Source organism: Furipterus horrens, unplaced genomic scaffold, assembly GCF_987537825.1.
Source record: "Furipterus horrens unplaced genomic scaffold, mFurHor1.1.pri manual_scaffold_6, whole genome shotgun sequence".
Lineage (NCBI taxonomy): Eukaryota > Metazoa > Chordata > Mammalia > Chiroptera > Furipteridae > Furipterus > Furipterus horrens.
In genome coordinates, this window is record NW_028327176.1 from 167563990 (window position 1) to 167580993 (window position 17004).

The window sequence follows — 17004 nt, forward strand, 5'->3', positions numbered from 1 at the left end:
GTTTTTGTGGAATTCAAATGGTGAAAAAATTTTAAAAGGTATTGGGTACACTTTGCTTTCCTCCACTTGAGATCTACGTCATATAATTTGAATTATTCATCTTAAGAAATATATTTTACTACTTTAAAATGATTTTTCCAAACTATTAAACATTTTATATTTGTATTTTAGCTTATTTTATTTATGTATATAATTTCTTTTTGCTTTATAAATGTGCCTTTTTTTTCTTTTGGATGTGAGAATATATTTTTGTTGTTTAAAGTAATACTAATAGCAATAGGAAAAAACCTAAACTCAAATAAAAAAGTTCCAAAAGAAGAGGCTTTTTTTTCAAAGACCACTTTTCATGTACCCTAATCTGCCTTGAAGTGCAAGGTTTATTGGAAAACTTAAACTTAGTGAATTTGAATATTTCCTTTTCCTTCTAAACATTGATTATTATTTTTCAATTTTAATGTTGACCTTTTAGAGGAACATGTAACTTCTTTCTTTACAAGAAAATCATAATTTAAAATACATTTTATTATTCTGGAAATTATTATGACAGTATATTTACCTGGTGGTCCAGCAAACTGTTTTTATGTTTTCTGTTGATTGAATATAAAGAACTTTACACAAAAACGGACCATTGAGACTATATGCAGCTGATTCTGCAGTTACCCAACAGAACTCTGAGTTGGTATAAATTACGTAAATTATATATACATTTTCTCCTTTTTCTATTTGTGTTTGTATATGAGAGTAAGCTGGGGAGGAGATATTGTTGAAATAAGTGAGGCAAGGCAAGCATTAGTTCTCAAATTTGAGTTACTGAGTAAATTTTCAGTGGAAAGTTTTTTTGTGGTTATTCAATGGTATACAACTCTCCCACCATCTACCAGATACCATTAGAAGTTGCAACATTTCTGAACCATGCCTATTTTGGTGAAGCCATGTAATAGTTGCCTGTGGTTCTTCTCCTTTGCTGAGTATATTATTGCGTGTGGTTGTTTTTCTTTTTTGCTTCCCTGTTTAGATTTCCACACCACACACATGAATTGTGCATGTGTGTGCACACATGTGTGCCATCATTGCTTGTTCATTTGTAGCTTCGGATCATTTCTTTGTTTATATATTTAAATGCAGTAACTACTTCTTAAACTTCTGTGTTAAATATTAATATTTTTAAAATATATTGAACAATATTGTATACAATTTATGTGATGTTAGGTACCATCTGTTAGAGTCAAGTAGACAGTATCAGAAAGCAGTTGTTCAGGAAAAAAATTAATGGAAACAAAAACATAATTAAGAAAATACTGTGTGTTAACATTTATTTTCCTATGTATTGGGAAAATATTACATTACATTTTAGTAGCATTTGGTCAGTTCATGGAATAGAAGAAATCATGAATGATATTCTCTGTATGTGTCAGTGTATGAGTAGCTTAATAAATACTATTTGATGATAGATAGATATATAATAAAAATATAAAAGCACTCTGTATGTGAATATAAATGCTTGTAAAATATCCTTTATGAGGTTGCTTGCTGAGCTTGTTAGTTAACTCGAGATTGCATACTGACCTCAGTGGAAAATCTTCACTGGATCTGTGTCAAGGAGGGAGAAAATCTTCACTTGGTGTGTCTTCTTTCTTTAAACATGTTTTTTGTTTTTCTCTTATTGCCCAGGTTTGAAATGCCTCCTACCCTCTTATTTTCTTTGGATGGTTTCAGAGCAGAATATTTACACACTTGGGGTGGACTTCTTCCTGTTATTAGCAGACTAAGTGAGTATCACAATTTCAATGAGATACACTAGGGATGCAGTCTTTTTTTTTTTTGGAAAAGTACTGGCTGAACTTGACTGTTTTACTAAACTATAATACATACAAAGAGGTTGAACCTGATGATAAGGAACGAGTCTTTAATATTATAATTACTCTAAAGCTGCCTTTTAAATACTTTTAAGATAATAGAGTTATCTTAGGACTTCTTTATCCCTTAGCTAATGTATATAATATATTTATATATATATAATTTTTTTCTTAGACTTTTCAATATTTTTCATGGAAAAATCATTTCTTTATTTAATAAGTATTATATCTTCAAACAGAATTTCAAAAACTGAAGGTATTTCTGATGTGATACTAGTAGTGTAGACGTAGAATATTTGTCTGCTAGCTATCTTATAATATCTTGTTGCATCCTTCCAATTTCTTTGTCTCAATCAAGGCCTTAATTGGTTTTTCTATAAATTATTGATGCAATAGAACGGTCTTTTCTCAGTATTAACGCCAACATTTTAAATCACATTACCCATCAGTAATACAGGTATCACTTATATCATCATTGTTATTAAAAAAGAAACAAAAATTGAAAATGGGGATATAAACTGTAGAACTTTGCTTATTTATCAGTGATCAGTATTTAACTAGCTACAGTGTAATATTGAATTGAACTAGAAGAAAATACAAATACTTTATGTTCTGGAATTCTAAAATATTTATTTGCTGGACCTGAGTATCTGAAATTGGTTTCAATATTAAATTCATATGTACGTTTATTGTACTTCTCTTGTGTTAAGCTAAAATAATTTTGGAAAACTTCTAAAAATTTGAGTTTTTAATATCTAACTGGAAGAAAGTGGTTTTTATAAATAATCATTTGACATCAAAACTCTTTAGTAAAGAGCTTACGCAAGCAAGGAGGGCTCTGCCCTAATCAGCCAGGCCCATGGGCTTTGAAGCTTGAATCTGACCCATTGTTTCCATTAGGAGGAATGTTTGTCTTGATGGCATCTAATGTGGTGTCCTGAGCTCAGAATTAAGTAGCTGTAGGTATCTATATGTGAAGTTTAAAGGAAACCAATACACAATTAGCCACAGTCCTAGCTTTGGATAGTTAGGGAATGTGATCTGAGATTATGAACTGTTTGGAAGGCGATGAGATAGACACATGCCAATCTAAGGAACATTTTCAGGCCATGGGGTATTAAAACCCTAAAATTGTTAGTTATATGTTCCTTCCTCAATAGCAGACACAGGAAAAGAGAAGCGTGACACCAGGGCTAAGTCAGGAACAGTCTGACTTCTGCGCTATCTCTGACTTGAAGCCAGAGTATGCCTTTTGTTTTTTTTTCTTTCATCAGCGTTGCGTTTGTCCAGTTAGCTAGTTCTGAATCTATGGGTTGTGACACTGTCACCCCAGCCACTGCTTCATGCTAGTTTTAATTTTATAGACTTAGGTATTAGTTCAGTGTTTTGTTGCTGTTGTTTTGTGCTTTGTACTTCCTCTTGCAACTGAAGTGCGTGACCACTAAATAGTAACAAAGATCTCTAACAAGCATCATTTGTACAACTGGTTTCTTTGGAACTTAATGTTATTGATTAGTATGGAATAATTATTTCATTGGCTTAATTATATTGTTTCATGTCTTTTGACAAAGAGAAAAATTTACTTTAATATTAACATTGAACTTGAGTTCACAGTTTTGCTTTATAATTCACCCTGAATTTGTATGTGATTATAAACTCCTTCTGGGTTGTTTCTTATATGATTTAGACTGTTATGGTACCAAAGCTAAAGGAGGTAAACAGATTGTCAGTTGTATTTAATAGCAATCTTTTTTTTTTCCTTTGTAGAAAACTGTGGAACATATGCTAAAAACATGAGACCAGTATATCCAACAAAAACTTTCCCCAATCACTACAGCATTGTCACAGTAAGCTCTGCACTTCAACTTTGTGTGTTCACAGAAGTGAGATGTAAATTTAGGACTTTTTGAGAGATTAATTAGATATCATATCAGAAAAAAATTACTTCTTTTCCAATGTATAGTGAAGCCAAGAAACCTAGATTCTGGTCTCAGCTATGGCCTTGGGAAGGCCACTTTACCTTCTGAGTCTCAATTTTCTCATCTGTGAAAGGAGGCGACTAATGACCCCAATAAATGATTTCTTGGTTTCCTTTTAGTTTTAAGATCTCTGATTTATAAATTCTGTTTTTCCTTACTAGTTTTGTAGCTTACTTTATTTGAGCCCCCAAACGATCACATTCTTGTGTTCTCAACTTGTCTTTCCAGTCATCTTGATGTATGAGTTTGAGCAAGTCATTCTACCTGACACTGGATAGGATTACAGCACTGTTTTTGTTGCAGTCAAAGTTTCCAAATTTAATGTGAATCCAGAAAAAAAAAAGTGGAATTCATTTGGCCTTGAAGCTAGAAAATGAATAAGTTAGTTTGTATTGATTGATAAAAGCCATTCTTGGGCGCAATCAATAAAAGTTTGTTCTGCAGAAATGCTTCACTCAACAATGCAAAAAGATAACAAAGTACTTCTCTCAAAATTTGGGAGGCAGCCTATTTATATAGACCTTCATCCATAGTATTGCTGTCTTATTTTCTCCTATTACATAATTTAAAACACAAATACTATATAAAATTTTGAGTGGATCATTGTGTTTTTTGACAATACCCATTGTTTTGTTTTTCCCTCCCTAAACTGTGTTGTTTCTTGTAGCTTCAGTAACCTGTTTTTCTTTGATGAAATTGTGATTTTTAACGTTAAAACACTTAAAACTTGCATAAAACCTGTATTTTATATTTTTAGGGTCTTTATCCAGAATCCCATGGCATAATTGACAATAAAATGTACGATCCAAAAATGAATGCTTCCTTTGCACTTAGAAGTAAAGAGAAATTTAATCCTGAGTGGTACAAAGGAGAACCGGTAAGTTGTTTATTTTAGCTACTAAAACAGTTTCTTTTATTACTCTCATCTATCTCAATTGAGAGTAAAATACAGATTCCCTGGCACTCTTATTAACCTACTTCATTTACTGTGTCTATGGCCATCTTTTTGTAAGTGGAGATAAATGCTGATAATCCTAAAGGCAGTTTGTGTTATTATATAATGAGGGTAGTAGTTTATTTCAAAACTGGGCTTGGGTTATTCTGAGCCATTTTTCCTTTCGCTTGATCCTACATTCTTGCACTAGTAACATATTTCAGTCGATGAATGGAAGGTAATATTTTGATTTACATGAAGCTAATTGTTTCTGTAAGAGGTACACTTTGACTTCTTTTGCATATGCTAACTTAGAAGATTCTCTCTGATTGTGATTTAGATGTATCCTTTTTATTTTTTAAAATTGTAACAATTCTATAGGATCTATTTGGATATAGTTTTAATAATCCTTTTAGAAGGAAAAAGGAACATGATGTTTAATTTATAGGTTATAAATGAAAATTTTAGCTCTGATAATTGAAGCTCTGTGACTCTGGGCAAACTATTTTTTTCTGTTTCTTAGTTTTCTCAAATCTATGTTGTGGATAATACTGTTACCTACCTTATGAGGTTATTTGAGGATTACTTAAATTAGTACTCTAAGATGCTTATGGGACTATAATTTAGAGTTGTAATTGGCAATAATAAATGCTTAATAAATGTTAGTTATATAAGTTCAAATATCAATAAATTGGTCATGTATATTTGTGAATTTTTCTTTTTTCAAGAGGAGCCTATTAAGTAGGAGTATGGCTTTAAAAGATGCAGTAGTTGCCAACTGACTTATGTCCATATTTTTTAGGTTAAAATAATCTCTAATTATTTTAGAGATTATTTATATGTAGAGTCATACTACATGTTTACTTTTTAATATCACTGCTGTATCTCATTAACCTTGAAAACTTCCTAGCACTTGAGAGGAATACATTGATGTTGCATGAACACATACTTTCCTAGGAGATGAATATTTGCATAATTTCCTTACTTTTCTTTGCTATCTTTTTCAGATATGGCTCACAGCAAACCATCAGGGCCTGAAGACTGGCATATATTTTTGGCCAGGTTCAGATGTGAAAATTAATGGTATTCTCCCAGACATCTATAAAATATATAATGGGTATGTGTAGATGTACTTTTTCTAGCCTTTATAACAACTGTCCCCAACCTTTTTGGCACCAGGGACTGGTTTCATGGAAGGCAGTTTTTCCATGGAGAAACTGATAAGAGTCACCTCCCTGTGATATTCAAAATCTGTGATGTATTGAGAAAAAAAGAAAGAACAAACATTTTGGGGGGAAGACTCCCTTTGGGTAACTTTAGTGACACTACCAAAATAATTGTATTTATTTTACACTTAGGAAATTTCTGTCCCCAAATCAATGCAATAGAAATTCTAGACAAGAAATGTATAATGATTTTCTTTGGTGATCTTATGCTATTGTTAATTCTTTATGGTTCACTTGAGTACAGTACAGTGCCCTTCCCACCTTATTATTTGCCTTTAATTTCATTCCATGGATGGTAACTGAGATTTAATTGCCATGCCTTATACTGGCACTGGAGTTCCAAAGAATAGTGATATGTTGTCTGGCTTCTTAAAGTCTAATAGAGAATACAACTAATTGTACTTCGAGTTGGACAAGCACGCATTCTGATGGAATTTTGTAAACAAAGTCCTGTGCCCAAAGGAAGGTGCAATTGATTCTGCTGAGGAAATGTGGCTTACCTCCCTCTTTTACTGAATCTCAATAAGTGGGTTCTTCCTGAGGTACCCTTTGAAGAGTGTATTGATACATAGGTTTTCATGTGGTAGCAACTGCTGTTCTCAAGTAGAGGAAAAATATCCCCAAGTAGAGTATAGGAAGCAAGTTTTTAAGCCCAATGATAACTTTCATATGTGTAAAACTTAACTTTTGTTCCTTTGTTGGGAAAACAAATTTAAGTTTTGAAATAAAATCCTGATGTGGTTTCAAACACAATTGATGCTTTAGAATATTTTAGTTTTTCTTAATGCAATTTTTAAAAGAAAAATGCTATATTTTAAACCTAAACAATTGTCACAGATTTGTTTCATTTTGTTTATTCTTAACTTTAGTTCAGTACCATTTGAAGAGAGAATTTTAGCTGTTCTTAAATGGCTACAGCTTCCTAAAGATGAAAGGTATGTATTGTAAATATTCCTTTGTTTTACAGAAATTACACAATATGTTTTCAAATAGACTACAAGAAAACTTAGGTATTGGCTATGAGGTTTTATATCCAAATAAACTCTTTAGTGAGCAATTGCAGTCACATTTTGAAGAATTTGAAACCTGTACGTTATTTCCTCAGCAAGTTTAGAAATATTACCCCAGTGTTGTATAATTTTTGTTCACTATGAATTGTTGAATTATTCTTTCCATTCTCTTTTACAATGTGTTCATAAAATATTACATTTTGATACTGTTTGATTTAGACCACACTTTTACACTCTGTATTTAGAAGAACCAGATTCTTCAGGTCATGCCTATGGACCAGTCAGCAGTGAAGTAAGTACATTTTATCAGTAGTTACTTCATTAAACCTGATAATACCTAACTAAACCTTGATTTAAAGCAGGTTTCTAGACTGTTTTGTAAGATTTCATGATTTCTGGAAAGAGCGAGTATTAAGTGCAATTTTACTAAACCAAAGAATGCACTTTAATCAAAGTAAGAGTTGGGAGAATAGTTTTGCTAAATTTTCCTAGTGGTAAATTGAACTGATGATGAATTAAATCCAATATGTATTTTCAATTCCAAAGCCCTTATCCACTCCATATTCCCCTACATTGGCCAAAGAACTAAGTGCTCTTTGAAAACTTTGTAAATGGGTAAGACTCCAGTTTTCTAGGAAAATGTAGGATAATATAGCAAATAGCAGAAGCAGCCTCCCATGAACTCTCCGCTTTAGGAGACCTCTGACCATCTGAGCCCGTGCTTACAGCAGAGCTCAGACATCAAAGGATTGGCAATTTTATCAAAAGTATAGTGAACTTCAAATAATCATTGTCTTATTGACATTGTTTTGAGTGGTTACTAGGAAACAAGGGATAGGGAAACAGCTCGTGGTCTGAGGCTCTCAATGCACCATTTTGTTTGACCTGACACCCTTTTAGGAACCGAGCCCACTCCTGGCTGTGTTTGTAATTGGTACAGTGCCTTAAAACCTCAAATGCTCTTTCCGTTTCTGTGTGGCCATATCATTTTGTACCACGGAGCACAGGAAACATTTAAACAGAAAATGATATGAACATCTTTCCTTGTGTCTCTAAGTTTACTTTCCTTATGACTTAGATTTTACTTGTGACCTATAATATGAAGAGAAACCAATAAGTCGGGCTCTGTAAATATCGTTGGTCATGAGGAAAGAGAGCTATATTGCCAGGAACCCTAATCTCAGAATTCCTGTCTAATTATCTCCCTCCCTCCGTGACTCCAAGAAATAAAAGACTGGGAAAACACACTCTTTCTTAATAACTAGAGTTTCACTCCCAAATTCTCATCAGTTCTCCTGCCCAGGCAGCCCAGGCTAGAGAGTTTGTATCCCTCAAGGACTCTTTAGCATAGGGTTCTGAGAGTCCGACCTGTCATGTCTATTGTGGGCCCTGGGATTGAGGGTGCTGCATGCTCCAAGTGCTTACTTCAGCGACAGCAGAAGGAAGAGAGGAGAAGCATGCTCGTCTTTCTCACTTGAATGTAAAGCAGCTTCCTCTGGTTTCCCTTCGCCTGGGCCTACCCTAGACCTGCCCTGTTGGAGAGTAGGGTCCTGTAGGGTGCCTTCTCATCAGATAAAAGGAAGCTAGGAGAGAGGAATATTGCCCCTTGTCTGAGTCATATTTACTCTTCGTATTCTTTCTAGCAAAATTCATCTCTAGCAGCTCCAATGTAGTTAGTAACCCCTTGTGCTCTTGTTTTGATCCTGTTCTTTAAGTAGAAATGTTCCTTCTTAGGGGAGGGATAAGGAAGATGTGTGGGCGACAAAGTGGCCATATCATAATTGGTCAAAGGGAAAAGTTTCTTGTAGCTGTTATCTTGGTTTGAATAATTGGCCAGATGCTAGTGTAATCGTCAGTCTTTTCACTAGTCACTGACACAAGACCCATGTCTAGGTCAGTTTTGGCTACAAGGGAGACTAAGGATTATTTTGTACTTGCAGCTCATACAAGTTTTAAAATCAGTGCTGCCTTTTCCAATTCACTAAAGATTTTGCAAGTTACCTGGTTTTCGGATTCATCTTTATTCAAGGTTGAGCCCATTGCTTTGGAATCGTATTCATCAACCTGTAATCTCTTTTTAACTCTGCTATTATTACTGGCACATCAAAAACACATGTTATCTTAATACTTGAAAATTCCAATTCATGTTGCTTAGATATCTTTGAGTGAATGAAAGATCATATTGAAAGAGGTTGTTTTAATAAACAGTGAAATACACTAACTATAAATAAAGATTAGACTGATTTGAAACACTATAAACACACACACACACAACAGTGCATAAAAGTTTTCCTCAGATGGTTTTATAAAAAGAGAGGAAAAGAGAAATACTAAAAGCAGTTTGCCAAAACCATTTGCCTGTTTTTGTGGTATTTATGTGCAAAATACATGCAGATTATAAAGATATAATGGGTTGTATCCCTAGGAGTTCTTATTTTTAAAAAATATGTAGAAGCCTTTCATGAATGATTGCAACATTTTTGAAAATGAGGAAACCATTGCATTTATGCAGTAAACATTTAGATAATCAGAAAGAACAAGGGGAAATTGATTGTAGAAAAGGAAGTAATAAGTAAGAATACATTTGTTTCTGGCCAAAAACTATGAGTTTGGGTTACTATTACTTTGGCTTAAATTGAGTCCGGCCTAAGGAGTAACTTTCCAAACTCAGGGAGGGAAAGCTGATCAGTACAGCTAACACTGTTTCCAAGACTTATGATTAAGCACGTATGAAATTTGGGCCCTTCCACTGTTAATGGTGTTAGCTGACTTTCTTAGGCTAATGTGAATCAGTTCATCATAGTATTCGCAACCACTGAAGTCTGTTCCTTCCTTTCTTCCTTTCTTCCTTCCTTCCTCCCTCCCTCTCTTCCTCTTTTCCTCCTTCTCTCCCTCCTTCCCTCCCTCCCTCTCTCTCTCTCTCCTTCTCTTTCTTCCTTCCTTCCTCCTTCCTTCCTTCCTTCCTTTCTCCCTCCCTCCCTCCCTTCCTTCCTTCCTTCCTTCCACAGACATAACTTTGTATAGGAATAGCCCTTACTGTGGAATGCATCACATAAGATTGGTTCTCTTTCTTAGGTCATCAAAGCATTACAGAGGGTTGACAACATGGTTGGCATGCTGATGGATGGTCTAAAAGAGCTGAATTTGCATCGATGCCTGAACCTCATCCTCATTTCAGATCATGGTAATCTGAATTTGCATCATTTACCCATCCAGTTAAATGGTACCCTACCCCACCCAAATGTCCTTGATCAGTTACTGTTCATTATTTCCTCTGATTATTTTATTTAAAAAAAAGTTTCTTGTGGAAAGTCTTTAGGAAAATATATTAAATGTAAAGTACAAACGAAACAGAATTCACAGAAATCTAAGAGCCTATCAATCAAAATGCACCCATCTCCTGATTTGGGGAAGGCTTACACCAGGAACTTGGATAGCTAAAATAGTTTTTTTTCAATATTAAATTGTGGTAAATCTACTCTAACAATTTTAGATTTAATTTGAACAGATTATTATATACCTTTTCTATTTTTTTTAGCATGACAAGTCTGACTTAGGAGGCAGTATATATTAATTTTGGCAATATTTTACTTTCACTTTTACTGTGACCTTTATAACACATGCTTCTATATAGCCTTGGGACTATAGAAGAAAATAGAAAACAAGTTCTTTTTATTGTTTGTTTTTTTTCTTGTTATTGTTGTTTGCTTTAGAAATAATTACTGCGAATTATTTCTAGAAACAGTCCTAAAAAGTCGTATTTTAAAGAAACTCTAGTGCTGGAATGAGAATAAGAATTTTATACTCCCAGTTAAATCCTGGGTGATTTGGGGGAAAATAACGAGGCTTTCATATTTAGTCTAAAAATGTGATATTCCTCTTCACTTGCATAAAGATATTATAATACATAAATAAGAAAATAAAACTAATTTTGGATAAAGGAAAAAGAAAAATTATTTTTAAAGTGAAGTGGTATATACAGCTGAAATTCTGTGTCTTACCTGTTAGATATTTAACTAACATGAGCACTGAGCACATGTTTATTGAATTAAATTCTGGAAGTGAAAGCAATTTTGTTCTACATGTTAAATTTTTTATTAAAGTTGCAACATGTTGTGATTTCTTTTTAACCTAGGCATGGAACAGGGCAGTTGTAAGAAATACATATATCTGAATAAATATCTGGGGGATGTTAAAAATATTAAAGTTGTATATGGACCTGCAGCTCGATTGAGACCCTCTGATGTCCCAGATAAATACTATTCATGTAAGTATAGCGTTGTGCTAGCTTTGAATGTGATTATATTTAGAATATATTCCTCTAAATCATTATATGTCTAAACTAAAGGGAAACAAAGTTGATTTCCTTTTCATGATTAAACATCTCTTGTGCAGACCTTCTGCACCCAAAGGGACTGGGTGCAAGGACACGTCTAAGCACTTCATGAGTAGGAATATTATTCAGTGAACTCAGTACAGTTTTGTGTTGGGTTGTGTGTTTTGCTTGTATTAGGTTTTGCTTTAAAATAAAGAAATACTTATGAGAAAAGTTAAACTACTTTTTTTCAACTTCATTTAATGATATATTATTAAAATAACTTACCAAAGTTATAGAATAGTATTCTGTTATGAGGAGGAATGCTGGCAGAGATGATTAATTTAATTATATAAGCAACTGATTTCTGTCCTCCAAATGGCTTCCTTAAACCATTTCAAAAAGCAGTAAGAATGTATTTTGTAAACAGAAGAAAAAATTTTATATTCTCTCTTGACCACCAGGACTGCCAAGAAATATTTTTAAATGTTGATTTATTTGCAAGTCAAACTTATTTCATAATTGTTTACACCTCTGTTATGCCCCTCTTTTTGGTTTGTTTGTACAAGTCATAAAATCTTATTATTATAGATAGGGAAGTTTACAATAGTAAGGCTATCAATTTTTCTAAAATTAGAAGATAATCTTTTTCAAGAATTTGTATGTATATCCCTCTTTTTGATGATCACTCTTGGTAATTTTCAGATACTTTGGGGAAATTTTGTTTATCTTTTTGTGACAATTAACTTTTAAAATAGAAGGAGACAAATCTTTCTGATAGTTATCAAAACTAGGTTAGGTTTGGGCACCACAGTGCTATATGCATTTCTATTGAATAGAAGATACGGTTGAATATTCATAAAGAAAAAAATAGACTTTGCTGCAGGAAAATGGTTATGCAAATATATTAACATAGTAACCCAAAGCACAGACTCTATCTGCATGGCAACCTTTAATTAGTATTTTTTTAAATACATAAAAGTTAATACACAATAGTTATTAAACCTCTTACAAAAACTATAGAGGCAATGGCAGATCGCAGAAATCTTTAGGAGGGCGAGGCCAAAACTTTGGCCACACCCTTAGCTCAGTTAGGCCCCCCAAGTTTCCCAGATTAAAGCAAAATCTATATCTACTTATCTAAATGCATATATAAAAGTGTATATACAGTACATATTCTTTTATCTGGATAATTTTCTCAAATTTACGTAAAGTTTAACACATGTTAAATTAAGTAGGTAACTGTGGGCTTGCTATGCAAAAAATACAGTTACAGGACTTGTACTTGTCCTCTCTTCCGATTTCCCCTACATCCCTCTTATTTTGAAATTCTGGAATTCGAATATCAAAGCATATAAAGTACAAAGTAGCAGTTTCTTACCCTAAATTCCCCTAATTAATTCACAACTCAGTGTCTCTCTTTAGAGATGAGCCCTGTTAAGTTTGGAATGTGTCTCCTCATATGTTTTCTATGTGTAAATAAAACACATTCATTTTTATTTTTATAAAATGAAACCATATTAGCTCTAGATATATGGATGTATGAGTATTTGGATGCATGAACAGATGGATGGATGAATGGATGGATAGGTGGATGGACAGGCAGTTGGGTCGATGGTCAGATGGAGGATGGAGAGATGGATGGATAGGTGGCTGTTCTGTAACTTGCCTTTTCATTTAACAATATGACATTATTTCATAGACCTGGGGTGAGGGTTCCTAAACACCTGTCTTATTCCTGTCAGTGGCTAATATATAATGTTTTAAATGAGCTGTTTGAAACCTGCTTTGATATTTAAATATGTGATTTGAGTCTGACAGTCTATTATTTTTGTCTTATTTTTATTTCTAATTGTAGCATGCCATCATCTGTTATTTTTTATCTTTATCCCCTTCAGTTAATTATGAAGACATTGTCAGAAATCTTTCTGTGAGTATCTTTATTTTTCTATTATCTAATTACTGTTAGTTTTGTATAATATATTTGTATATTTAGAAAAGGTTCAGTGTTTGTTCTTGGTATTATAGGATTAGCATTTTTCAGTATCTGGGCCCACATTTAAATACTCTGTAGTTTTTAAAGAGCTTAAGGACATCTCCCAATGATCTAGATTTGAAAGTTTTTAAGAATTTGTTTATTGACATTGTTAAATTTGTGTAATAGTACAAGAAATTATTGAAAGCAGTAGAAGGACAGCACCCTATAGCTTTACCACCTTAAACACTGTTATGTGTATGTGTGTGTGTGTGTGTGTGTGTGTGTATATATATATAAAACCAGTCTTTTTTAATACCTGTTTTTAAAATAAGCTTTTGTCCTGGTGATGAGCTATCTGTACTACATTTTTTTTTTTTTTTTTTTACTTGATCGAACATTTTCACTTTTGGAGAAAATTCTTACAGTAATGGTTGCATTAGTGTTTGAAAATAGGATGATCAGTAGTACCTCAAATTAATCTTGTGCCACACTCTAAGCATCCTGGGACAACTATACAATGATTATGACTTCATTTAAAAATAAGAATATTCAGTAGCTGGGAATATTCAACTTGTACATTATACAGTAGTAAGAACTCAGATGTTTTTCCATATGTGATTTATTGGGCATGCTGGTTAAATGTAAGAAAACAAATTAGTATGGAGTTAGAAAGCACTTTCAAAAGAAGTTTACACTTAAGAAAATATGCAAGTAATGTTTTTTTCTTTGCCTCCTACAATTTCAGTGCCGGGAGCCAAACCAGCACTTTAAACCCTACCTAAAACAGTTCTTACCCAAACGATTGCACTTTGCTAAAAGTGACAGGATTGAGCCCTTGACATTCTACTTGGACCCACAGTGGCAACTTGCATTGTAAGTTCTGACAACCTCCCAGGTAAACTTAGCCTTACCTATTAGTAATTCAAGGTAACTGTTGGGTCCTTTCCAACAATGTTGTTATATGAAAACTGCGCAAATATAATTCTCTATACTCTATCCTGAGGTTTCTCAACCTTGGCTTCTTGCCATTTTGGATCAGACAATTCTTCGTTGTGGGGAGCTGTCTTGTTATTGTGGGATGTTCGGCAGCATTCCTGGCTTTACTTACTAGATGAGAAAATACTCTTTCTATAGTTGTAACAACCCAAAATGTCACCAGACATTGCCAGAAATCCTCTGACAAGGGGAGATCACCCACAGCTAGGAACCACTGCTCCGCCCACTCAAATCCATAGTGATTATTTCATATACTCCAGATTTGTGTTACCACTTGCCATTGTATCTCTTTTGCATATTTCAGTTTTGCCTAACAATATCATCCGAGTCCAGCAAATAATTGGCAAAAGCACTTTATAATGTCCAATTACCTTCATCATTATGCATAGTTTTTTTAATTCTTGTACTAATCCATCAATAATCCTCAGTTTATTGATGTGTTTCTCAAATTATGTGGATAATTAATATGGTTAACATCTCAAAACTTGATCATTAACTCTTTTGATGGCTGCCAGGAAGCCAGGGATGATGAATAGCCCTGTCAAGCAAAACCTAAGCAGTGAACCAGAATTTAGTCAACAGAAGTGCACTCTTCTTTATTAGAGAGCTGTGCTTTTGGTGCTGGGGAATATGAGAGAGAGGGTTGTTCTTACCCACATGGGAAAACTAATATTTAGTGAACATCTACTATGTTCCAAGCATTTCTTGAGGTTAAACCATTTAACTTTTACAAACAACCCAACATGACAAAATTGAAACCAAGAAAAGAGAATTAAATTTCCAAAGTCACAACTAATTACTATCACAATCAGGGTTCAAAACCAGTTCTGTCTCAGTGACAGTGTTTTTTTTTCTCTCCTCTATACTATATTTCTTATAGTTGATTTGTCTACAAAACAAAAAATAAAGGTGGCTTCTTAATACTTCTCAAAGCCAGGTGATTTTATTTACCTTTCCTTGGCTTGTTTAACAAAATCATTATTTATTCTTTATTAATGAAAATAATGCCATGGTTATCAGTGTTGCTTTATGAATGGACTTTACATTAATTCATATTATGTAAAAATTAGGAATCCTTCAGAAAGGAAATATTGTGGAAGTGGATTTCATGGCTCCGACAACATATTTTCAAATATGCAAGTGAGTAAACCTATTATATATTTTTAAATCATAGTTATATCTGAAGAAAAACTGATATATAAAGTTTTAGACTTAAAAACACAGGCATTGTATGTCTTGAATAAGAAGTAATGAAGTATATACTTTCATAGCCCTGGCTGGTTTGGCTCAGTGGATTGAGCGTCAGCCTGCGAGCTAAGTGTCGCTGGTTCGATCTTCCAGTCAGGGCACATCAGAGAAGGAAAACTCTGACTCCAAAAAACCTCCGCTGCCTTGCGGCATACCTCTTCAGGGGAAAGGCTAAGAGAGTAAACCCCGACAGAAAATCCGGAGCCGGAGTCCCTAAGGCGGTTTGACGTTGTAGTCAACACCGGCAACTCCTGCGGCGCACCTGAAGCCAAGCTGTATCGACTCCGTCTTTCCCTTGGACCCTTCAGCTGCGAAGAGAGTGGGGGTCTGCTGCATGGGCAACAGCAGACCCTCCATATCACCCTGCCCAGGCTCTGTAGCTTCAGCTTCACTGGAGAGGACACTCCAGCGTCATCGCAAGATGTCGATTCAACACGGGAGGAGACAGATACCGTGTCACTCCCGAGTTGGACTGCACAGCCATTCTCGGCGGTGCAGATAGACTCTTAAGAAGCTACACCATCGTCTCTCGAGACGGACGGCTGCCAACGACTTTCATATAGCTGTTTTCCTTTGGGCATTAATGAAATTTTGTTAAACTGTTATATTCATATTTCATGAACATGTAACATGTACCTCCTACAAAATTTCTAATAATTATTTTGTATATATTATATTTCATTAAAAATATATATTGCTCCACAGTAAATGCAAGACAGTGTTAATATTTGAAAAGATATTCTTATATTCTAAATGGAGATAATATCTTAAATTTACCTTGCATTTAAACATTTTTTAAGTATGCTGCTAGGAATATACCATAAGAATCCTGAGTCACCTATTCAAAAGAACTTATGCACCCCTGTGTTCATAGTGGTACTATTTAAATAGCCAAGTGCTGGTATTTATAATAGCCAAGAGCTGGAAACAGCCTAAGTGCCCATCTGTAGATGAGTGGATCAAAAAACTGTGGTACATTTACACAATGGAATACTATGCAGCAGAAAGAAAGAAGGAACTCCTACCTTCTGTGACAGCATGAATGGAACTAGAGAATATTATGCTAAGTGAAATAAGCCAGTTGGTGAAAGACCATATGATCTTACCTATGAGAGGAATCTAAGTAACAAAATAAACTAACAAACAGAATAGACCCCCAGGCATGGAAACATAGAACAGACTGAAAGTTACCAGAGGGGAGGTGGGAGGGGGATAATGGTGGAAAGAAGGGGAAGGAACTAGACAGAGAACATGTATGAATGACCCACAGACATGGACAACACTGTGGGAATTGACTGTGGGAGCAGGAGTGGGATGGGTGGAGGAGGGCAACGGAGAAAAAATTGGGACAACTGTAATAGAATAACGATAAAAAAATGATTAAAAAAAAGTCTTCAGGTAACTCACTAAGCCATAAACAGAGACAAGAGCTCAGCTCAGTGCCATCCAGAATGCTTCAACG

General features: G+C 34.3%; 1 protein-coding gene across 1 annotated transcript in view; it reads left to right on the forward strand.

Annotated features, from left to right (window-relative positions):
* ENPP1 (ectonucleotide pyrophosphatase/phosphodiesterase 1) overlaps positions 1-17004 on the forward strand; it is a 55518-nt gene that overhangs the window by 26145 nt on the left and 12369 nt on the right. Inside the window, exons 6-16 of the mRNA XM_090279852.1 lie at positions 1672-1769; positions 3624-3703; positions 4593-4712; positions 5777-5886; positions 6865-6930; positions 7225-7297; positions 10081-10189; positions 11141-11272; positions 13219-13250; positions 14044-14171; positions 15365-15434. Coding sequence (XP_090135978.1) covers positions 1672-1769; positions 3624-3703; positions 4593-4712; positions 5777-5886; positions 6865-6930; positions 7225-7297; positions 10081-10189; positions 11141-11272; positions 13219-13250; positions 14044-14171; positions 15365-15434 — 1018 coding nt within the window. The remainder of the gene's footprint in view (positions 1-1671; positions 1770-3623; positions 3704-4592; positions 4713-5776; positions 5887-6864; positions 6931-7224; positions 7298-10080; positions 10190-11140; positions 11273-13218; positions 13251-14043; positions 14172-15364; positions 15435-17004) is intronic.